The sequence below is a fragment of the Thalassophryne amazonica genome, chromosome 7 (assembly GCF_902500255.1).
Source record: "Thalassophryne amazonica chromosome 7, fThaAma1.1, whole genome shotgun sequence".
NCBI lineage: Eukaryota > Metazoa > Chordata > Actinopteri > Batrachoidiformes > Batrachoididae > Thalassophryne > Thalassophryne amazonica.
In genome coordinates this window covers 102170293-102195338 of record NC_047109.1, presented here as the reverse complement: position 1 = coordinate 102195338, position 25046 = coordinate 102170293, and the positions used below count along the sequence as shown (strand labels likewise).

The 25046-nt window shown below is 38.8% G+C and overlaps 2 protein-coding genes and 1 long non-coding RNA gene across 3 annotated transcripts in view; 2 read left to right on the top strand and 1 right to left on the bottom strand.

The window, feature by feature from the left end:
* Positions 1 to 25046, top strand: part of slc6a3 (solute carrier family 6 member 3) — a 59757-nt gene that overhangs the window by 24083 nt on the left and 10628 nt on the right. The window contains exons 7-13 of the mRNA XM_034175254.1: positions 1102 to 1236; positions 4464 to 4567; positions 7223 to 7347; positions 8447 to 8559; positions 8838 to 8966; positions 10141 to 10240; positions 13036 to 13136. Coding sequence (XP_034031145.1) covers positions 1102 to 1236; positions 4464 to 4567; positions 7223 to 7347; positions 8447 to 8559; positions 8838 to 8966; positions 10141 to 10240; positions 13036 to 13136 — 807 coding nt within the window. The remainder of the gene's footprint in view (positions 1 to 1101; positions 1237 to 4463; positions 4568 to 7222; positions 7348 to 8446; positions 8560 to 8837; positions 8967 to 10140; positions 10241 to 13035; positions 13137 to 25046) is intronic.
* Positions 14972 to 17168, top strand: LOC117514691. The gene is made up of 3 exons (XR_004561935.1): positions 14972 to 15125; positions 16668 to 16739; positions 16900 to 17168. It is a non-coding gene; the product is annotated as an uncharacterized LOC117514691 (long non-coding RNA).
* On the bottom strand, positions 21383 to 23631 carry LOC117514689 (tripartite motif-containing protein 16-like). The gene is given in 2 exon segments (XM_034175253.1): positions 21383 to 22947; positions 22949 to 23631. Coding segments are annotated over 2 exon segments (1752 nt in total). The 5' UTR covers positions 23590 to 23631; the 3' UTR covers positions 21383 to 21836.

Genomic DNA, 25046 nt, shown 5'->3' with positions numbered 1-25046 from the left:
CCACTGGAGAAAGGATTAATTGCGCATGAATTGAGTATACAAATTTCGGGTGTTCGTTCTTGCCTGCAACAAAATTAGCCAAAAATGACAAATTCCTCAGTATGAATTACGGATGTATTAATAATGTATAGCGAATATATGACAATCACGGATGTATGATGCATGTATTGAGGAAACGGATGGGGCGCATTGCGATTATCACGGAAGTATGTTTTGAGAATGCAGTGTGCACGTGTTGCGGAAACAGCGGCTGTTTTGCACATGTGCTGCATCTGCATTGCAGTCATAAAAGAAGCGCACTCGGGCCTTTCGGCATCACTGTTCACACCAACACCACAGCCTCTGGAGCAATTGCTGGACTTGGACAAGTTGATTGGTATGTTGTTGGATGGCAGCAACTATCACACTATGTCTTTGGGGATCCATAACTACATCTGTATGTCTCTGGACTGGCAATGACTGGCAAGTATGTCGATTTCTGCCACATTTATATAGTACTTTGGCTTTATGTGAAGTGTTTATGTATTTGCAAATTGTCCGCAAATCAGATGCAAAGCAGACATAATACCAACACTTTATTCGTGGCCAATCTGTATGCAGTCGCTACAACTTATTTTAGTCCATGATGTGGACGTGATAGGCACGCTATATATCCGTTTTACACACTGTCCCAGTCCGCTACCAAGCCACAATACCCCATCAGTTGCGGATATCAGCGGATATAAAGCGCATAGATTGAGTATGTACTGCGTATGTAAGGCAGATGTCATCCGCAACCAAAATTTTGTGCAGCACAAAAATCCTGGCAACGGAAAAACGTGCCTCTGCGAATAATTGCTAATGTGTGCAGATGTCGGCCGACTCATACAGCATATTTCACGGATATTGCGGATGTTTAGCGAATATAAACCAATTTTGTGCACAATTCATATGCAAATCTTCCTAAACGCTAGTGGGACTGGGCCTTTAGAATTGTAAGTTCCACAATGAAAACCCTGTGTAAATCTTTGGTGCTTGTGTATTTTCCCTCTTACTTACTGTATGTGCATGCATCTGTGAGAGTCTGATCTTGTGTGTTTGTGTCTCCTATGTGTGTTTGAGGTTGTGTGGATCACAGCCACCATGCCCTATGTGGTCCTGACTGTGCTGCTGCTCCGGGGAGTCACTCTGCCTGGAGCCATCGATGGCATTAAGGCTTACCTCTCTGTGGACTTTCTTAGGCTCTGTGAAGCCAAGGTGAGTGCTGACAGGAGCGAGAAGGGAAATAAAAAAGGGGGGGGTGTATGGGTGATGTGAGAGTGGTTGGCGTGCTGTAGGAGAGGAGACATGGTAGGAAATCTTTACAACAAAAGTAGTTCAAATTATACTTGGCCATTTTACGTTTTGTTTCCTTTTCTTTAAGCAAAACTGAGAAAGTGGGTCTGATTCGTGTCATGTACATCCTAACGCACCATGCTGAAGTTGGTGGGTTAGCTGAGAATGGTGCCACTCTTTGTGCCACTTGCACTGCAAGGTGTATTTGAAGATTCTAATGTGCCAACACAGTGCTCCCTTCCATATTTTTAACATCAGAAAATGAAAAATGACTGAGGCAGTAAACACGTTACACTTTTTTCCCTTATTGCTCATCATCGTAAGCTCTTAGGACCTGCAGTATCAACAAAGCAAATTTAGAAAATTATTAAAACATTTTGGATACACTTGTTAAAATGTGTTTTTGAATTTGGGTATAGTCTTTAGTTTGATTTTTTAAACCTATTTATTTTAATTAAAGGTCATGCGGGGGCTGGAGCCTATCCCAACAGTCATTGGGCAAGAGGCAGAGCACACTCTATACAGTCTTTTGCAGGAATTTGTGCATATCTGATTTTTAATTAAACTTAAACTCAGTGAGAAGGAGCCCTGTGTTTTTAAATTAATTAATTTTGTAAAAATTTTAAATAATAATAATAATAAAAAAAACTTTCATCCATGCAGAGGATACAGGTAGTCATCAGACTGAACCCAGTTCAGTAAATTAGTGAATAATTGTATGGTGCAGATCATATTGGAAGGATAAAGTCCAATAGTAGCATTTGATCATTCACATTTGCTTAAAAATCTAACAATCTAAACTGACTATTTGAAAATTGGGATGCATGTCAGCTTTAATTCATGAAGTCTAATCATGTCAGGGCATTGCAAAATTGCCTGTGAACAGGAAGTAAAGCCAGTGTACCAGGAACATACGTGCCAACATAAAAGCATTGCATGAGTAACATCACAGATAACAAAAGAACCAGAAGTGGCAAAACAAAAACAATGGAGACTTTCAGCTACAGGCTGCATGAAGGCACATGGTACAGTGCATCCAGAAAGTATTCACAATGCTTCAGTTTTTCCACATTATTTTATGTTACAGCAAGTTCTCCTACTTAGAAAAATGAGAGAGGTTTGTCATTTTCAACATAGGTACACTTCAACTGTGAGAGACAAAATGACAAAAAAAAAAAAAAAAAAAAATCCAGGAAATCACATTGTAGGATTTTTAAAGAATTTATTTGTAAATTATGGTGAAAAATAAGTATTTGGTCAATAATAAAAGTTCAACTCAATACTTTGTAACATAATCTTTGTTGGCAATGACAGAGGTCAAACATTTCCTGTAAGTCTTCACCAAGTTTGCACACACTGTAGATGGTATTTTGGCCCATTCCTCCATGCAGATCTCCTCTAGAGCAGTGATGTTTTGGGGCTGTCGCTGGGCAACATGGACTTTCAAGTCCCTCAACAAATTTTCTATGGGGTTGACATCTGCAGACTGGCTTGGCCACTCCAGGACCTTGAAATGCTTGTTATGGAGCCACTCCTTCATTGCCCAAGCGGTGTGTATGGGATCATTGTCATGCTGGAAGACCCAGCCACGTTGCATCTTCAATGCGCTCAGTGATGGAAGGAGGTTTTGGTTTAAAATCTCACGATACATGGCCACGTTCATTCTTACCTTAACATGGATCAGTTGTCCTGTCCCCTTTGCAGAAAAACAGCCCCAAAGCATGATGTTTCCACCCCCATGCTTCACAGCAGATATGGTATTCTTGGGACGCAACTCAGCATTCGTCTTCCTCCAAACACGACGACTTGAGTTTTTACTAAAATGTTCTATTTTGGTTTCATCTGACCACATGATATTTTCCCAATCCTCTTCTGGATCATCCATATGCTCTCTGGCAAACTTCAGACGGGCCTGGACATGTACTGGCTTAAGCAGGGGGACACACCTGGCACTGCAGGATTTGAGTCCCTCTTTGCGTAGTGTGTAGCCTTTGTTACTTCAATCCCAGCTCTCTGCAGGTCATTCATCAGGTCCCTCCGTGTAGTTCTGGGATTTTTGTTCACCGTTCTCATGATCATTTTGACCACACGGGGTGACATCTTGCATGGAGCCCCAGATCGAAGGAGATTATCAATGGTCTTGTATGTCTTCTATTTTCTTACAATTGCTCCCACAATTGATTTATTCACACCAACTTGCTTGACTATTGTAGAATCACTCTTCCCAGCCTGGTGCACATCTACAATTTTCTTCCTGGTGTCCTTCGACAGCTCTTTGGTCTTGGCCATGGTTGAGTTTGGAGTCTGACTGTTTGAGGCTGTGGATAGGTGTCTTTTATACAGATAACGAGTTCCAACAGGTGCCATTAATACAGGTAACAGGTGGAGGACAGAAGAGCTTCTTAAAGAATAAGTTACAGGTCTGTGAGAGCCAGAAATCTTGCTTGTTTGTGGGTGACCAAATACGTATTTTCCACCATAATTTACAAATAAATTCTTTAAAACTCCTACAATCCTGTATTTTTTTTTTCTCGTTTTGTCTCTCACAGTTGAAGTGTACCTATGTTGAAAATTACAGACACTTGCACAATTAGGGGCTGACTAAATACTTTTTGGCCCCACTGTACATGTTGATTGTTTCATTTCTTCTTCATTGGGGCAGTGAACAGAGGCAAAAATTACAAAAGTCACTGTCGAAATACTTATTGACCTGGCTGTGTCTATCACACAGGCTAGTGAACTAACTCACTAATTCACCAACTCATCGACATGTTTGCTGTAGCTTTGCCAGGGGGAAAAACATCACTGATTCTTAATTGTGTTGATTATTATGTCAAAAGCTGTTTGCACATTTACAACAATATATATTACTCACCTTGATGACAGGTGATAACTAGGAACAATTCAGTTATGAAGGGACTGAAGCAAAGTGAGAATGAGAGATGCATGTCGGCAATTGAAGAATTAGGTGAGATTGATGCATGGAGCAGTAATTTGCAAAATTACCACCTGTATTCACAGACGTCTTTCATCTACTGCTGCTGAATGAGTTTCCTGCAATTATCCCTAATAACGGCTTTTTTCACCCCTCTCCCGTGTCTTTTGTTTGCTGCTTCCTACAAGTGTGTGCTCTGTGTCTTTCTCACCAGGTCTGGATTGAGGCGGCGACACAGATCTGCTTCTCACTGGGAGTGGGCTTTGGTGTGCTCATCGCTTTTTCCAGCTACAACAAGTTCAGCAACAACTGTTACAGGTAAAGACAGAGAGAGAAGAAGAAACAGAAACAGGTGTTGCATCCACAGAGGCGGGCGGAGGGTGATGACTCGCTTCTGTGCACACATGCACAAGCGTGTACACACATCAGCATGTGAATTACAATAACCTTTGAAGTGCCTTGAAACCCACCAGGGTCTGTGGCTCGACAGACAGCTGAAACTGTCTGTTACACACTAAAAATCATCAGCTTTACACAACAGGTGCTTTTTTTTAGCCCTTTGTGATGAGTGACACAAATGTGTCCTGATTCATCTTGCATGTAAACACCAAAGCACTGAAAATATTAAAAGTTAAATGTATGATGTTCAAAGTTAATAAAGAATTGAAAATTAACCATGCTGGTTAAGGTACTGTCTGTCCGCATTTACCAGACTTTTGTCAAATTACTTTGAAATGCAATTAGTTAAAAACAAGAAAAACAAGACATCTTTTACACCACAAAAAAATATTGTATTATAGATTGGGTTGTTTGTTGTTGGGGGTGGTTATGGGAATAGGCCTGTGGGTGAGTGTGTGTATATTCATGGGTGTTTGCAGTACGTATGACTCAGGGGATGAAGTTGTTTGTCAGCCTACTAGGACTTTACTGACCTGTTGTGTCTCACAGAGGGCAACAGGTCAAACGGGGTGGGCAGGGTGTGTGTGTTCTCCTGTGATGGCCTTGGTTCTCCTCAGGCAGCAGGATGTGGCCATGGTTTCCAGGCTGGGCAGAGGGCAGCCAATGATAATATAGTCATTTTTGTAATTAGTAATCCAATCCAATTACCTTTGGAGTACTTTAAAGTCAATTACTGAAAGTGATGCACATGCATGCTAAAAAAATGGATACAGCAACAACTATTTTACTGCCTATTTGTATTTCATAAAAAATTATAAACTAAATTACAAATTAAAACAAAGTGTCTCAAGCCATATCTTGTTTAATAATCAGAAAATTGTGCCTTTTTTTCCCTCAAAACAGATTGCAGTCACTGCTTATGTTTTGTGATGCAAATTTTTAAACACAAAATCATGGCAATATTGGCAGGAATTGAACCAGGCTTCATTATTGTTGTGCAGACTGCCTGCTGCTGAGTCTTCCGTCTTTCAGAGATTTTCTTCTTATATGGAGCCCCTAAAGGGACATCAAGATCCTGCAAAACTATCGTGAGATCCCACAAAACCTTTTTTACCCACCTTGTCTCTCTTCATACAAGTTATGTCCTTTTGTGGGACTGCTCCAGAGTGCACAAACTCTTCCAAATCCTCCTCCATGATTCCACAAGCTAGTCTTCATTATGAGCTATCCAGAGTGCAGCAAACTGACCCGGAAGTGGATGACCTAAATTAAAAAGTGTGCAAAAATACTTAGAAAAACCAACTGATATTCATAATTTATATTAAAATTTGAAATGGAGGCTACAAACATTCCATTAATGTAACAGAAAATGAATGTAGTCTTTAATAATTGGTAAGTTAACAGAGCAAATTGACTGTGCCTTGGAATACCATCCATGAACATCACCAACAGGATTGTTGAGAAGGGGCAGCCCTGGTGTCATCCAACACCCACTGGGAATAGGTTTGATGTGATTCAGAGAATACGGACACAGCTCCTACTTTGGCCATCAAGTTGCAGTGAATTCGGTACCCCATACTCCCTCAGCACCCCTCACAGGTTACCCCGAGGGACCTGGTCATACGTCTTTCCAAGTACACTCCCCCGGGGGGGTCAGGGCTTCCTCTTGGTGTTAGACTTTGGGCGGAGTTCGCAGCTGAACACCTGGTGGTCAGGTCTGCAACTGTGGGACATGGTCGGGTTGAGCCTGAAAAAACAACACAGTGTCACCACCATGTGGGCTTCATAAAAGCTTTGGTGAGCTGTTTTTCTGGCAATGAAGAAGCGTATGCCCACACAAACTCTACCTGAACTGTAGCTGAAATTTCACATCTCCTTTTATAGGAAAATCCTTCTCTGTATCACAAAAGTTGCACATTAAAATGAATAGTTTCTGTAACCACATCCACAGAAGCTAATAACTCCTTCAGAATTATCAGAGTGTCTTGGTGGCTTCACTCACCACTCTCCTTTTTGCGCAGTCACCAGTTTTTGAGAACTGCCTAGTCAAACAGATTTACTATACAGTACGATACTGTTGTTATTTCTTAACAATGTAAATAAAGTCCAAGACATAGTCAGTGACTTGGAAATGTTCATGTATCCATCCTCTAACTTGGCTAAAGAAAACTGGCTGCAAAGGTGATGATTTGTGTTTAAAAAAATAATCCTTATGTTTAATTTGTCAAATTACCACTGGGCTCTGAAAATGGAGAGACTATGTATACAAATGGATGTAATTCTGAAATGATTAATGTGATATTTCTGTTAAATTGAATTAAAGTCAAAGGGCAATTCTATGGGAACACAATCACAGAAAATGTTTATTGGGAAGATAAAATATGTCCAGAATTTTTTCTGATTTCTGTCATTGTAATTCTATCACCATAGGATTGCCCAAAATGCCTACACTACAAGAAAATCTTAATTGTTTAATTTCAACTCCGTCATGAAGTTGACTTAGAAAACAAAGACATGCCTTTGCTGAACTGACCAATTATTTCTGACTGTTGGGTTTCCATCTGATTGGTCCAGAGATGCAATCATCACCTCCTCCATCAACTCTTTGACCAGTTTCTTCTCGGGTTTCGTGGTCTTCTCCTTCCTGGGGTACATGTCCTACAAGCACAATGTGGCTCTGGACAAAGTTGCCAGAGATGGTATGGTGTTATTTTTCTATGTATTTATGTTGCTGTTGATTCATGGTTTAAAATCTGGCTTCACAGTAAATTCTGCAATGTTAAAAATACTGTATCAAGTTGTACTCACTCTTTGATATTTACCATTTCCCTTTTGATGGTGAAATATTTTTCTTTGTAATGAAATTGAAAATTATCAACACCACAGTGTTAAATTTGAACACTATTTTGGGTGGCGGGTCCAAATACACATGGACATGGTGTTAAATTTACTCTGAAAGTGTTGATTTACCACTCCGACATTTACTGTGAAGACAGTTTTAGTGTTTTGTTTATATATATATATATATATATATATATATATATATATATATATATATATATATAAAACAACATTTTGTACAACATATACATTGTACATTAGACCTGTTCAAAATGTCAGATATTACGAAATGTTTTGGGCCACATATTGTTCTTGTTCCACTAATAAAATAAAAGATCTGTGCCAAATTTTATTGTAATTGGACGTTGTTTAGGGGTCCCCCACAAAGCAACAATTTTCCCCAAACAAGCAATGTAGTAATCCAGTAATTCCAGTAATGTTCTTCTCTGGGTGACCAATCAACCACCACTTTTTGCAATTAGAAGCCATCACATGTACTGATGAAAGAAAATAATGGCATCAGAGTCTTCTCCAGTTAGGGTGACGTTGCCCTGCGAGTGGAGGGAGAGGAAAATGTGTCACTCTGGGGGACCTCTAGATGACTGAGTTCAAATTTGTTCTGCACCTATAAAACCCCAAGTGGAACAAAAACAACATGTGGCCCGAAGTCTCTCACAAATTACATTTTTTCTCTATATAACATAAACAGCCCTATTGTGCATGTAATGCAATTCATGTTCACAAATACAATTTCCTGTGAATCCGTTGAATTATTGTCTCTTGCCATAGTAATACTTCCTAAATAGTGCAACTGTAGTTTTCTATGGAGTTAAATAATTCCAAGAGTACACTAGGGAAAAAAAAAAAAAAAATAGAACTGCTCAAGTGTGCAAACTTAATTATTCATTGCCAATCGTGTGCATTTTTTTTCCATCCCCCATTTGTTTGGTACCTTAGGTGCTGGGTTGGTGTTTGTCATTTACCCAGAAGCCATTGCAACTTTACCTGGGTCATCAGTGTGGGCGGTTATCTTCTTCATCATGCTGCTGACATTGGGTATTGACAGTGCTGTAAGTACACATCTAAGACACTTTTGTTTCAAATGTTAGCACAGATGATATTTTGTTTTGAGGAATCATAATGTTTCGTAAAACTGCAACATGATGTTCAGACATCACTGAAACATTACCTACTGACTTCATACTTTACAAACTTTGAAACAGTGTTAAATTTGTTTTGAATGTTGTGTTGGTGCTACAGTTCAAGATGTGTGCAGAAAAAATAAGGGCCATTTCTTCTGACCTGTGCTTCTTCACTGTTTGATTTGAACTCTTGTGTCTTTTTGTAGATGGGCGGGATGGAGTCAGTGATCACGGGGCTGATTGACGAGTTCAGATTCCTCCACAAGCATCGAGAACTCTTCACTCTCTTCATTGTGGTGTCCACCTTCCTTATATCACTCTTCTGTGTTACAAATGTAAGTATCTCAGAGCGGCTTTGTGTTGGAACACTCAATTATTGTTCATGAAATATCCCAAGATTGCCAGGCTTTAGGTTGCGAGGAATTTGGTCCAGGATGCCATTCGGGCTGTTTCACTGTTTACCTTTATCATCAAGGTTATCTTAGTCTTGTCTTAAACTTTTTTAAGCAGAGTCATTTTGAATGAACAAACTGATAAAAGTGATGGAAAACATTGGATTTAACTAGGATAGACTGAGCTATTCCACGGAAATAGTCTACCTGAAATTGTCCATACCCACCCAAACAAAGGGCCAATCCTGTCTGCAGAACTTTTGAGGTGAAAAAAAAAATCAGTTTGCTTTGATTTTTTTTAATTAAGGCATTCAGATTCAACGTCAAACATCAAATCCATACCTAAACTAAATCAACTATTACTTAACCTGAGATATAACTTGAGATACAATATCTCTGAAATCCATTCATGTCCTTTTGAGATACCCTACTGACTAACAGAAAACATGCTGTAACTCCCTTTGCAAAATAAATATCGATTTTTGCAATTTATTTGAGAAACACGATAATGTTTCATTTAACTATTTTCAGGAAGCATGCTGAAAATATTAGTTCAAACCAGGAGTCTAAATTATTTAAAAAAAATCTGATGTGGGTACACAGAAAGGGGTGGAGCTACAACTTTCATGTTTTTCCTCTATTTTACATTACCATAGTCATTTTTAGGCAACAGTATGCACTCTAGTCAGTGTTTTCTAAACTTTACCCAAATTAAAATGTACAAATTGCAGTTATATGCTATTTTGTCTAATTTGATTAATGTAAGCTGCTACATCTGCATTTATGTAGACATGTGACTGAAGAGCTTTGCTTTCGGACACTGTGGAGACCTTTAAATCACGTTTAAAGACTCATTTATTTTCCCTGTTTTATCATTAGTGTTATGATGTGTTTTTAATCTTGTACTTTTTTACTGCTGTTTTTTTTCTTATGGTTGTTTTTATTGTGTTTTAAATTTTTAACTGTTTTTATGTTGTGAAGCGCCTTGAGACGATTTTGTCGTGAATTGGCGCTATATAAATTAATAAATTTGAAATTTGAAATTTTGTGAAGTGGAATGAAACGGGCAAGTTACAAGAATAAAACAAATCCTGTCTCTTGCTCTCCTTTTTTCCAGGGTGGAATGTACGTGTTTACTCTGTTGGACCACTTTGCAGCGGGAACATCAATTCTCTTTGGAGTGCTTATTGAAGCCATCGGCATTGCATGGTTCTATGGTAAGAAGGATGGACAGCAGTGAAGAAGAAGAAGGAAAGAAAGCTTGATTCATGGCTGGTAAAGCTGATGCCATATTAGGAGGATGATGACAAATCTGTTGGTATTGCTGTAACGTGCCTCAGTGCATCACTTTTCCATTAGACTTAAAGATATTACAGATAGAAGTTCCAGTTCGCGTTTCCATCCTGTTAAGTTTCCACCTGGTTCCTGTGCATGTATTGCAAAGCTGTTGCACATTTGAGTTTCGCACGGATAAATGGACTGGTTTTCGACTGCTGCTCGCGTTCACTCAGCAGCCGATGGTCACTGCAAAAAGAACTTTGCAGCTGAGGAACAGGCAGTTCTCATTTGTCATGGGCTAGATTGCAGATTGCCGGGAGTGACGAGTGGGGGAGACCCGAAAAGTCAGTTTCCATTTTACGCCCTTTTCTTATCGACAAAACTAAACACTGTATTAGGTCTCACTTAGGCTTCAACAACAACTATCCTTGAATATGGTAGCACCTCGTTAATTAATACTTTAGTCCTGTTAAAGTCAATTCAGGCAGATACTTTAACATCGTGGACTTTGTCAGCCTTGGTGGACGGATTTGCTCTCATGAATGAATCCCTTTCTTCATTTTACAAGAATTTTTTTTTATAAACTCAATACACATAAAAAATAAGCTTTGTCATCATGATTGTAAACCTCACAGTCATTCTAAAACACTAGCAGGTACAAAACATTACCAAACCAATCTAAAGGTCATTGAAAATAGTTGACCTGAATGTCTGGACTGAGGTTTATTGAGGGCTAAGTACTAACCAGGCCCCAGACAGTTGGGATCAGCATATGGCCCACTTTAGTGGGTCCTGACCCTAGCAAACCAAATAAATCAAGCCTGGGGCTCCTGTGTGACTTTTCCCATCCTCACTATTGTTGACAGGAACCCTTTGATCCTGCTGATCTTAGTTTCTGCTGTGCTGACCACACTGGATATACACCCATGCTGTGAGAGCCATTAAAGCAAACTCATTCCTGTGACTGTGGTTGTCTTATGAATTAAAGGAACTAAATCAACCAAGATAAACAAGAGAACTGCTGGGATAGGCTCCAGACCACCTTGACTGGAAGAAATGGGTATAGAAAAGGAATGGATATACAATTCTGCAATTTCGATCAATATGCATGACCTCAAGTCCTCCCCAGGATTTTGCAGACTTTTTTGGATCGTTGTGGTTTAAAATCTCTGACTTTGCGATAGGTTATCCAAAAGGTTGCAAAGCATATTGTGATGATTTAAGTCCCCCACCCCCAAATGAAATTGTGGGAACAAGTAAAAATTGAAATAATAGTAGCAATTATTATTTTTGTGTAAAATTTTTAGAGACTTGAGTTGTTCAAATTCTTTCTTTGAAGATCTTTAAATTAATCTGGATGGAGGACCACGGCCAATAAATTATTAATCTGCTATGAATTACATACCATTGTAATAAAATGCATTGTACATACACGTGTGTGTGTGTGTGTATATATATATATATATATATATATATATATCTCACAGCGCTTCACTTTTTAATCCCTACAACATGATGCTGCCACCACCATGCTTCACTGTAGGGATGGTGTCTGGTTTCCTCCAAACATGACACCTGGCATTCACACCAAAGAGTTCAATCTTTCTCTCATCACACCAGAGAATTTTGTTTCTCATGGTCTGAGAGTCCTTCAGGTGCCTTTTGGCAAACTCCAGGTGGGCTGCCATGTGCCTTTTACTAAAGAGTGGCTTCCGTCTGCCCACTCTACGAAGAGTCCTGGTGGATCTGAATGTCTTCCATTTACAGATGACAGAGGCCACTGTGTTCTTTGGGACCTTCAAAGCAGCAGAAATGTTTCTGTACCCTTCCCCATATTTGCGCCTTGAGACAATCCATTCTCAAAGTTCTACAGACAATTCCTTTGACTTCATGCTTAGTTTGTGCTCTGACATGCACTGTCAACTGTGGGACATTATATGTAGACAGGTGTGTGTCTTTCCAAATCATGTTCAACCAATTGAATTCACCCAAGGTGGACTCCAGTTAAGCTGTAGAAACATCTCAAGGATGATCAGTGGGAAGAGGAGTCACCTGAGTTTTGAGCTTCATGGCAAAGGCTGTGAATACTTATGTACATGTGATTTCTTACACAGTAAAATCACCAGTGTAAAACTAACACTGACAGTGTTAAATTAACACTGGTGATTTTACTGTGTAGTTTATTTTAATACATTTGCAAAAAAAAAAAAAAAAGTTTTTCACATTGTCATTATGGGATATTGTGTGTAGAATTTTGAGGAGAAACATGAATTGCATCCATTTTGGAATACATCTGTAACATAAAATGTGGACAAAGTGAAACACTGTGAATACTTTCCAGATGCACTATCTCTCTCTCTCTCTCTCTCTCTCTCTTTCTCTCTATCTCTCTCTCTCTCTCTCTCTATATATAAATATTAAGATTAGAAATTTTAAAAGGAAGTTTCAAAACGTTTAATAGTCTCAGTGTTTAAAATTGCAATGTTGCACACAATTAATGTAGATTTGTTGAATTGATGTTAACTGTTGTGAATTCAACATTGCAACTTCCTGGAGGAATTGGATTTCACTTTCCAAATACAGCACTGATATAGTAGTGACATTACCGCAAATACGTTTTGGTCATCCTTAACATTAAGAACACTAATTTCACTGTTGTATAAATATTAATAGATTAAAGTAGACTATAAGCACGCTGCTGAAGTTGTGTTGGGTACTTGTGTGTGTGTTTCAGGAGTAGACCGGTTCAGTGATGACATCGAGGAGATGATTGGTCACAGACCCGGTATGTACTGGAGGCTGTGCTGGAAGTTTGTCAGCCCCTGCTTCCTCCTGGTGAGTCTGTGCACTTTTTTTTTTATTTCAATTTCAATTTATTTTCATTTATATAGCACCAAATCACAACAAAGTTGCCTCAAGGCGCTTCACACAAGTAACGTCTAACTTTAGCAACCCCCAGAGCAAGCACACATGCGACAGTGGTAAAGAAAAACTCCCTCTGAGGGAGAAACCTCAAGCAGATCAGACTCAAAGGGGTTACCCTCTGCTTGGGCCATGCTACTGACAGAAATTACAAAACAATTCACAAAGGAATATACAGGAAATGTTGCTGGTGCACAAGAAAGAAGGGTTTCAGGAACAGAGACCACACCCATCTCTGGATGGAGCCACAACTCAAACAGAGAGGAAAGAATAAAACAGAATCAGGCATCAGAAAGACAAAAACAGTATAATTTGTCATTATTAAGTAACAAGAAAAACAGAAGAAATACTAAAGTGATCGCCGGCCACTAGCCCTAAGATTCACTAAAAGACCCAGAATTTAGATAAAGTTGAGGCCACGGCAAGCTCCGTTTCCTAATAAAATGAATTAAGAGTAAAAAGCTTAAAACAAAACTATACCAGTATGCTAGCCATATGAAAGGGAAAATAAGTGCATCTTAATTCTGGACTTGAAAGTCTCCACAGAATCTGACTTTTTTATTGACGCAGGGAGATCATTCCACAGAACAGGGGCATGATAAGAGAAAGCTCTGTGACCCACAGACCTTTTATTCACCCTAGGGACACAAAGTAGTCCTGCACCCTGAGAACACAGAGCCTGGATCAGTACGTAGGGTTTAATTTGGTTAGCTAAGTAGCGAGGTGCCAGTCCATAAAGAATGATCTCACAAGGACAGGAAGCCAGTGAAGAGATGCCAAAATGGGTGTAATGTGGTCAAACTTTCTGTTTCATGTCAAAAGTCTGGCAGCAGCATTTTTAACCAGTTGGAGAGCCCTAATGCTGGACTGTGGTAAACCAGAAAATAGAACATTGCAGTAGTCCAATCTAGAAGAAACAAACGCATGAATCAGGGTCTCAGCATCAGCCATAGACAGGATGGGACAAAGCTTTGCTATATTTCACAGGTGGAAGAAAGCAGTACTCATAATGTTTCTAATGTGGAGGTCAAAGGACAACGTAGGATCAAAAATTACCCCAAGGTTCCTCACAAATAGTTCTCATTAGAACTTTAACCAGGAAACTCAAAGTACTACAGAACAGATACACTTTAAACCAATAAGATGTTATTAAATCATTTTCTGCAACTGTTTAAATGTTGCTTCAAGTTGAGGGCACTTAGAGATTGCATACGTCCAACAAGGTCTAACAGTCCTTTATCTATCACCAACTCAGTTCAAGTACAGTTGGAGGTTCTCCTTTGCCAAAGTACAAATGACACAAAAATAAATTTGAGACATTATAAACAAAATTAATTCATAAGTATTTAGTTACTTTAATCACTCAGTTACATTTGCTTTTATATTCCCCAGTTATTTTTTCTCCAGTTGCAGATAAACCAGTCTTAGTTATGGAGTTACTTCTATAGTTACTCCAAGCCTGCATTTAAGTCACTTGCCATGAATCAATGCAAGCGCTGCCCCTTGATCCAGAGCTGCAAGAAAATGCGCTTCATTGAAATTGATTAAATGTGTTTCTGTGATGTCCTGGTGATAAACAGACATGCAAACTACAACAACCATATCTTCCCCAACACAGGCAATAATAATAAGAGCTAGAATTATTGTCTGTATCTCATAGATTTCTATACTGTGGGTTTAATTTGACTGGTTGACATTCAATCAAGTCAGGTATTTTCTTTTTCTTTTCACAGTTCATGGTGGGTGGTGAGTTTTGCCACATTCAACCCTCCAAACTATGGCTCCTACATGTTTCCTACATGGGCTAATGTGGTAGGCTGGTGTCTGGCCATTTCATCAATGACGATGGTGCCTCTCTACGCTATCTACAAGCTCTGCATTTTGCCTGGGAAGTTATGTGATGTAAGTCTTAGCTATGATTCATTGCCAAAGTTAAGGTCACATGATTTATTAGCGCTACGGTGCATCCAAAAAAGTATTCACAGCGCTTTACTTTTTCCACATTTTATGTTACAGCCTTATATGAAAATGGATGAAATTAATTTTCCTTCAAAATTCTACACATAGTACTCCATAATAACAATGTGAACAAAGTTTTTTTTTAGATTTGTGCAAATTCATTAAAAATAAAAAACTAAGAAATCGTACGTAATTATTCCCAGCCTTTGTTATGAAGCTCTAAATTGAGCTTGGCTGCATCCTGTTTCCACTGATCATCCTTGAGATGTTTCTATAGTTTAATTGGAGTCCACCTGGGGTCAATTCAGCTGACTGGACATGATTTGGAAAGGCACATACCTGTTTACATATAAGGTCCCACAGTTGGTAGAGCATGTCAAAGCACAAACCAAGCAAGAAGTCAAAGGAATTGTCTGTAAACCTCTGAGACAGGATTTAATTGAGGCAAAGATGAATACAGCAATAAGCAGAGACATCCTGGATGAAAACCTGCTGCAGAGTGCTCTTGACCTCAGACTGAGGTGACAGTTCATCTTTCAGCAGGACAATGACCCTAAGCACACAGCCAAGATATCAAAGGAGTGGCTTCAGGACAACTCTGTGAATGCCCTTGAGTAGCCCAGCCAGAGCCCAGACCTGAATCCGATTAAACATCTCTGGAGAGATCTGAAAATGGCTGTGATCCAGTGCTCTCCATCCAACCTGATGGAGCTTGAGAGGTGCTGCAAAGAGGAATTGGCAAAACTGCCCAAAGATAGGTGCACCAAGCATGTGGCATCATATTCAAGAAGATTTGAGGCTGTAACTGCTGCCAAAGGTGCATCAACAAAGTATTGAGCTCAGGTCGTGAATACTTATGTGCACGTGATTTCTTAGTTTCTTTTATTTTTAATAAATTTCCAAAAAAAAAAAACTTTTTTCATGTTGTCATTATGGGGTGTTGTGAGTAGAATTTTAGGGTTTATTCCATTGTGGAATAATGCTGTACATAACAAAATGTGGAAACAGTGAAGTGCTGTGAATACTTTCCAAACACATGGTATATCATATAGTGTAAATGATACTCTCTCTTATTTAATTATACCCCCCACACATACAAAAATGTGGGATGTACAGGAATTACCTTATCTATCTGTCCGTCCAACTGTCCACGAGTCATAAAAGTGCAGCTGCCTCTAAACCCGTTTGATGAAGATGTACATGAACAAAAAATAATCCTGCTCCGATGTCTTTAAGGGGAAATAACTGGACTTTTGTGTTCATTTAAGACGTTGACTTCATAATCACAACTCCTTCTGAAGTGGTTCAATGACACTTCACACAATGTAGAGCAGGTAACTCTGTGGGATAAGGAGTTGGGCTTCCACTATGTAGACCTGACTTTGATTCCTGCGTACTACATGTGTGCAGTCAATTTTAAAAGGTTTATAACATCTGAAGATTTTTAATCTTGCTTATTATTATTCTTAACTTGCTCTTGTACAGAGGCTGGCTTATGCCATCACCCCAGAGACAGAGCATCATTTGGTGGACAACGGGGAAGTTCGGCAGTTCACGGTAAATACAACTTCGTGACTTGATTTAAATTCAGCAATTAAGACTCATAGAGGAAGATACTTAATCTCCAAATATTTCAAACACACACTGATCCCACATACATGTGTGGAAATAGGCGTAGAAAAATAATATTAAGCGTTTGGTTCTGTTGTTCCCACAGCTGCATCATTGGTTGGTGATCTGAAAGTTACCAATAACACACAATCAGAGAGAGAGAGAGACAGAGAAAGATGAGAGAGAACACTCTGAGAGGACGTTAAGGCAAGCATTGACAAGCTAAGACAGGAAATAACCTTTGAAATCAACAGAGGTGGTAAGAGATGTTTAAAAGTGCCAACAACAAACCGTAATAATTGTAGTGCTCTTTTCATTTCAGCTGTGGCACTGTGTGAAGCTGTGTGTTGACTTTGTCCACCTTTGAAACTCCTTAAAGGTACACATGGAAGTGTTCACCTGCTGTTCATATTCTGTTTGCACTTGTAACGGCAGTGAGAAATATTCTTACCATTACTTAAAATGAAGCGCAAAAGCCCACAACCTAACAGTTAAAGAGGTGTGCAAATTGTTTCACCTCACATTGTGTCAAGTGGCTGAAGTAGCAAAAATAAATCAAATATAATAAAATCTAAAATGTTAGAGTATTCATTTAAGGTCAAACTGAAACAATAATGTGCATGATTAAAGGATTGTGAGGTGCTGAATACAAAATTCATTTTTAATGCACTGTTAATTTTCTGTTGATGTACATTTTAGAATTGGAAATTAATATAAAATATAAGAAATATTTATGATGTACCATGTATTTTGATTTTTTTTCTTTCTGTTTTTACTTTTTTAACAGAAGACTGTTATGATACATCTTGTTCCTGAAAGAACAAACATTACATTCATTTCCATATCCACATAAAAATCATCTGCTGCATTAAAAGACAAAAATATGATTTATTTCACTATTATATAAATATTTTATATTAATTTAATACATAAAAATGTATTTAAGTAAATTTTTAGTTTGGAATAATAATCACTTCCTGAGCCATTCTTGATGGGCTGTTCCCAGTTAAACAAACAAAAAACATGCAGTTTCATTTGTTTGAATTTGAACTTCCTGGTTTCATTGCTACCAGCATAGCTAGTGCTGTTAAATATCAATAACATTATTGAATAAATATTGATTTGGTTTTGGGGTGTGGCTACAGATGGTGATAGCAACAAAATAACTTGCACTTTTAGTACTCAAATTCTACAATTCAAACTGCTTTAACATTAACAATTAGACCGAACATGTTTAAAAGTAATATCTTTTTATACCCCACTAACTCCAATTAAAGGTCAAAGGGGGCTGAAGCCTATCCAGCAGTCATAGAGCGTGAGGCGGGGGATAATCCCTGGACAGGATGCCAGTCTGTCGCAGGGCCACATATAGACAACAACATTCACACGCCGCATTCCCACCTACAGTCAATTTGAAGTTTCCAGTCCACCTAACCTGCATATATTTGTGTGAGGAAGACGGAGCACCCAGAGGGAACCCCACGCAAACACGAGGAGAACAAGCAAACTCCACACAGAAGGTCCCCCAGGCAGAAAGTGATCCCATGACCTTCTTGCTGAGGCAACAGCACGAACTACTAAACTAAAAGCAATACAGATTAACCAAATACAAACACGGTACTGTAATACTCATTATAAAACTTAAAAACATAAAATGTATGTACATAATATAAAGTAGGGAAGTATAGCACACTTAGTAAATAGCACCAGTCGAATACATACAAGCCAGTGTTATCCTGTTCAGGGACAGAGGTGTAAAACTCCAGCTTCAGAAAGTAAAAGTCCTGCCACATATTTGTTCCATCTTCCTAATAAACCAGCTGACTGTAATTAGTTCAGCTCTTCAAGCAGTGCTGGAATGAGCTAATTAGTGAGATTACCTGTTTTAGGTCCACAGGTAGAAGCAACACATGGAGGGTTTTTACTTTCTGTAGTCAGAGTTTTACACATCTGTTCAGGAATTGTATTAAGACAACAAATGTCTTTTGTTGGAGTTTAAAGACTCGACAGAATCGGACTGTCTTTTCCCAAAGAGCAAACTATTCTATAAAGTAAGAGAGTTGTATCTCGAGTGGTAGCTCTCAAACACCCGGAGTGGCTAGGATAGAACACCCGGAGTGGCTAGGATAGAACCCATTAGTATTAACAATACATTGCAATACTACTACTACTGCTACTACAGCTACTATCTGTGTTTATCTTGTTGGATTTCTGCTGGTACAAGTTCCACAAAAATATCAGCAATTTTTTATTTTAACTTTCTTAAATGACACCGGTCTGGTTGGAATGGTCCAGCTGGCTACCTGGGTGGTTGCCATCCAGGACCAAAGGTGGTTCCATTGTGTTGTGGAGTCCAGCACCAGCGCATGCTCTCAGACTTGACATTTTGTTTATACAGAACCTCTTATAAAGTAGTTGTACTGGAATACATTGTTATTCACCATTTGGTCTTATTGGGTCTTGCCTTAGCCACCCGGTGGCAGAGTGCCACTGTAGGGAAATGTCTTGGACCTGCAGCCACTACCACTTATCATACAAGGTCAACACCTATAGCCCATACTTTGGTTTATCGTTCACTGCTATCCATCACAGTATAATACTTTAAAGAAAAAAGTTGTAAATAATTTGTTCACTTAATTGTCGTAGTTGTACTGTTGTTTTGACTCGAACACTAAGATGTGGTGAATGTGTAACACATTCACCACATCTAGTGTTCAATTAATTCTGCATGTACAGTCACATTGGTTAACAAATTACTTAGTATCCAATAGTATTACCAAGCCACAGTCTACCAAAGACTAATATGGATTTGTATCACCTCATTGCATAAAGATAAGAATATTTGCCCTCATGGTTGTTGAAATATTGGACCACACGATTGTTATGTACATTACAAAAGTACATTACTTCCAGTGTTATGTCCTGTTACTAACAACATAAGTGCCATCAAACTACAGCAAGTTTTTTCATTTAATCCAACAAAATTTCGAGGTATTTATTTAAAAAATGACTGTCCCATTTTCTGCCCAACCCCTTATGCTTTAATTTTACCATTTACGCAATCCAATCAAATATTTCAAGACTGTTTTCTATTAACCTAACATAAAGTATATATGTATATGTGTGAAAATAAATGTAATGTAGAGGAGTTGTGTTGTATTGTACTGTAATATATTGAATAACAAGGCCAACATAATTATATATACAAAATATGACTTATTACTTTGTTACTGTGAATGTGAAATATGCCACCTGAAGGGATCATGGGTAAAAATACATGCACTTTCCATAAAAACACTAAGGATGTCATGGTATTTTTTTTTCTTAGGTGCAATTAAAAAGTCTGAACAGAAATCATAAATGCTCTTTTCCAAAAGGGTCACCAATGATTATGTTTATTGTATGTGTAAACCATTAAAGGCTTTTGTCCCAAATTGTATACCCATGCTAATGTCCTGTGCCTTGGATGGTACTGTGTGACTCTGTTTTGTACTGTCAAATTAATTAAATTACATTGGCTATAATATTATTGTTGTTTCAGCCTTCTTCTTTTCATTGTTTGCAAATGAAATTAAAATGTTCTGTCTCACCTTTCTAACCTCGTAAATTACACAGGAAACATGGATTATTTATTTAACACTTGCAAGGAAGAACTATTTACAAAGTGATCCTACAGAATAAACATCAAGACAACAATAAATCCAAATCTTGTGCCCCATAGAACAATTTAAATCGAAACAACTGCAAATAAAACATAAAAACAAGCAAATTGTCAAGTAAGCATGATATCGGCATACGAGTAATGCAAACAGCAGAAAATAAATAAGTTTTAAGATCATTATTTATTAGACTTTAATAATATGACCATCTTCAACCTGAAAGTTTATTAGAGAGGATTTTTTTGCATAATATTTGAGATCAACCATTCAAATGCTAGAGTGGCAGAGAGGTGAATCTAGACTGGATCTTCTATGTGCCTTCTGGAAACTATAGCTGAAATTAAATTTCTTAAAAAAAAAAAAAAAAAATCCCTTCTCTTTGCCTCTCCACTCTGAAAACTATATAACTGTGATGCAACAGTCAAAAGTTGCACCTATGGCTATGTTCCTCCAGTTGCAATAACAGAAGCCTGTAACTCCTTCCAAATAGGCATGGATGTCTTGGTGGCCTTCCATCACTGGTCTCAGTCTGCACAGCTAATCGTTTTTGAAAAGTTCTACTCCAAGCAGATTTGCCCTACAGTACCACACTGTTCATGATTTTATTTTTATTTTATTCCCCATTTATTTGTAAAGGGACCATGTACAATAAAGAACATAAATGTTTTCATTTGACGCATTTGTACCAGACGTTAGCTTAAAGCTGATTTACATCTGCAGTCCCCTTGGCAGGTTCCAATTAAAACTAAATAATAAACATCACCAAAAACATTAGCTCAGAGCTGCCAGAGCTGTAAGTCACCCACACAGACATACACACTCACATATGCACAACACATTCACACAGTCATATTTTTACAAATGTTTTCTAAAATCAGTGGTTATAGAGGTGAGTATCTTTCAGTAAATTTTGAGTTTGTTTTTGACGCTTCCGATAGAATCAGAGTTCTTAATGCTATCAGGGAGAGCGTTCCACTGAGTTGTGGCTTTTACAAAGAAAGCTGACTGACCAAAAGCAGTATGATGGAAAGAAGTGACACAATATGACAAATGAGGAAGGATGCATGAAGATCTTAATGATAGATGGAAATTAAGTCACAGACCGGCTATGAAAATGATGCATTGTTTTAAAGCTAATGCTTATATTCAGTTAGTCCAATTACTTTTGGGCTTTGAAAATAGAGGCACTGTGTACTGTATCCAAATATTGATGATTCCTAAGTGTTTAATATAAATATATTGTTACGCCCATTGATTTAACAATAATGAGCTACACTACAAGCACATCTCGATTGTTTCATTCAAATGCCAACGGAGTGGTGTCCAAATACTTATGGGCCTGACGTGGTTTGCGTTTTCATGTGGAAAACAAAGGTTACTGTCTTTAGAAAAGAACTATCGAACAAATCGAACAAACAGCGACAGAAAAAGATCTATTGTGTGACAGCCTCAACCACACTGTTTGATTGACAGTTGATTTTACATACTTCGCAGAGTCTCCAAACCTATAAAACCAAAGTCCAACGTGTAGCGGCTGAGTGTACGTGGTCTGGACTCTGTGGAGGAGAGTCATGGTTTCAGAGACACTGTAGGACAAGATACCTGCACTGTGATTGAGATAGACTCCTATGGTGGAGGACCAAGGACCTGAGACTGGAGTGTACATGTTGTTATGCGTGAATGAATAATTATTGCCAAAATGATCTAATGCCCAGGACTTGTCATTGTATCCAAATCCACATTCATTCCACGGCCCGCTTCTCTTAATATTCTTGTATGCAACTGCTATATAAACTCCTTCTCCGCTCCACTTCACCTCCCAGTAATGACGACCCGTTAGACTCTCTCTGCTCAGAACCTGGACACATCCGATGAATCTGTCTGGATGATTGCAACAAAACGGTTCCCGGCTCCCCCATGTTGCTTTTGTGTTCCCTTCTGATAACAACAGCTCTCTGTTGGCTGTATTTGGATCCAGGGTGATTTCGCATGAATATTTTAAGAAGTCAGCTCGGGTCTTTGGTTCTGGATCTGGCAGTAAAACATCCACTTCAGTCTCTGTCTGTGAGCTTTTCACCCGTTTGTCTCTCAGAATGATCTGTAGCTCATCTCTGAGCTTTGACACAGCTGCCACCATGTCCTCAAAGTGCCTCCAAGGATGGATTTTGATGCTGGAGGAGAATGTAAGGTCACTGAGGTGTGACAGCGAGGGGTAATTTTGCAGAAAATGGATGTGATCTTCTGTGCGTGAGAGCTGATCCAAACCAGCATCTTGCCTCGTCAGATCAGCGATCTCCTGCTCCAAGTTCTTCTGAAGCTCTCTGATTCGACTCACTTCAGTTTTCTGCCGGGATCTGATCTGCTGCTTCACTTCAGAGTTTCTTTTCTTAATCAGACGGAGAAGCCGAGTGAAAATCTTCTCACTGTCTGCCACTGCTTTATCTGCAGCGTGATTGGTGTCTTCCACCTCATGCTGGAGCTTCTTCATCTCATTGTCCATCCTGGATTCTCCTCTGGATTTGTTGCCAATGTTCCTCAAGCATCTTCTGTCTCTCAGCCCTTTCTGCTGCGGCTGACACTGTATCGTGACCTTTATGTTGCTCCATAGAGCCGAGATAACAGATACACTGCTGATCAGTCTGGCAAAACATCTTCATCACCTCAGCATGGAGAGGGCAGATGTTCTCCTGGAGCTTATTGGAGGGCTCGGCCAGCTCGTGTTTCTTTAGAGGAGCTGCATCGTAGTGAGGCTGGAGGTGTTTCTTGCAATAAGAGGCCATACTCATCAGGCAGGACTTGAGAGCTTTCAGTTTACTCCCCGTGCACAAGTCACAAGCCACATCTTCAGATCCAGCGTAGCAGTGATCACCAGGAGCAGTATAGAGTCCAGTCTTCTTTAGCTCCTCCACTAACTCTGCTAACATGGTGTTTTTCACCGGAACAGGCCTCAGTGTGAAGGTTTCTCTGCACTGAGGACAGCTGTGGATTTTCTTCTGGTCCTCTTCATCCCAGAAACTTTGAATACAGCTCTGACAGTAGCTGTGTCCACAAAGAATAGCCACTGGATCCCTCAGGAGGTCCAGACAGATCGAACAGGATATTCTCTCTTGATCAAGTCGAGGTTGTTGCTGCGCCATTTTCCCTCTCGGTTCCAGTGACTGGGGAATAGTTTCACTTCCTCTGAACAGAAACCTGAATCTGTGCTGTCAGCCAGCGCTGATCTGTTCTGTTTTTGTTCCCTGTGGGCTGCAGTGACTGTTAACAGCCGTTACACCCATCCTCCAAAGTGCAGATCTGTGATGAAAAACAAGGAAGTGCATGTAAACAGGGTGGAGCTGGAAAAACAGGGAGGAGTTATGCAATGCCACTGCTTTCCAGGAATTTTCAGTGATTTCTACATTGGTCTGAAAACTCTATCATTGGCAAAAGGCACACATTCAGTAAAATGCAGTGAGTGAATGAATACATTGACTGATAAAGGAGCTCATCCTCTCCAAGTTGTTAATGTTATTACTCAAAAACAGCAAATGTTGTCATCTTGCACGTCACCATATTAAATAGGCATATAATAAAGAATAAACTGATAGTAGGAACAAGTATTGTCTTTGGTTCTGTGTCCAGAGTTTTGATCAGGTTGGGACCACTGAGAGTCAGTCAAGCTCAAATGGATTGGCTTTAGAGAGAGAGAGAAAAAAAAGGGGGAAAAAAGATAAATCAGTGAAAAGTCAAAGTCACAGGCTGAGATCAAAATTTGGGCACAATGTGTCATAATTAAAATGTCAATTTCAATGAAAGAGTTAAAAATACACCCACAGTTATAATTAAACACTAATATGAAGTTAAATATTGTGTTTCTATTGGTCACATGACCTTAGAACTTTGGCATTCTGTCAAAAGGTCAAACTCATTTGGAATGGCAGTTTTGAAGAAGTGGTTAATGGTAAAGTAGTATATCCAGGTGTGCACATAACTGGTGCTGAGATGCTTGGGTATGCTAAAAACTAAAAAATGCCCAACAGAAAACAGGGAGAAACACTAAAATGAAGTCATATATCAACTTTGTACTGGTCACATGACCTTAGTGCTTGGGTGACCTATGAAAAATCAAAAACATTTAGAATGGCTACTTTGATGAAGTGATTGAAGATATACCTATGGCTACTATGGAACACAACGATGAAGACATATCACCTTCCTATTGATCACATGACCTTTAATCATGGGTGACCATAAAATATCAAACTTATTAAGAATTGTTATTTTGAGAAATTGATTAAAAGTACACCCATGGTTAGTATGAAACCGTAATATGAAATCATATATCACCTTTCTATTGGTCACATGACCTTTGAACTTGGGTGACCTATGAAACATCAAAAACATTTACACTGGCTATTTTCAGGAAATGGTTAAAGATATGGCTACTATAGAACACTACTATTAAATAATATCACCTTTAATAGAAAGGCAATATGGTCATGTAACCTTTGATCTCAGGTGATCATGAAATGTCAAACTTGCTCAGGATAGCTATGTTTTGATTTGTCTTAAACTGTACCCAAAATGTCAGCAGTAAGTGATATTTCACCACAAA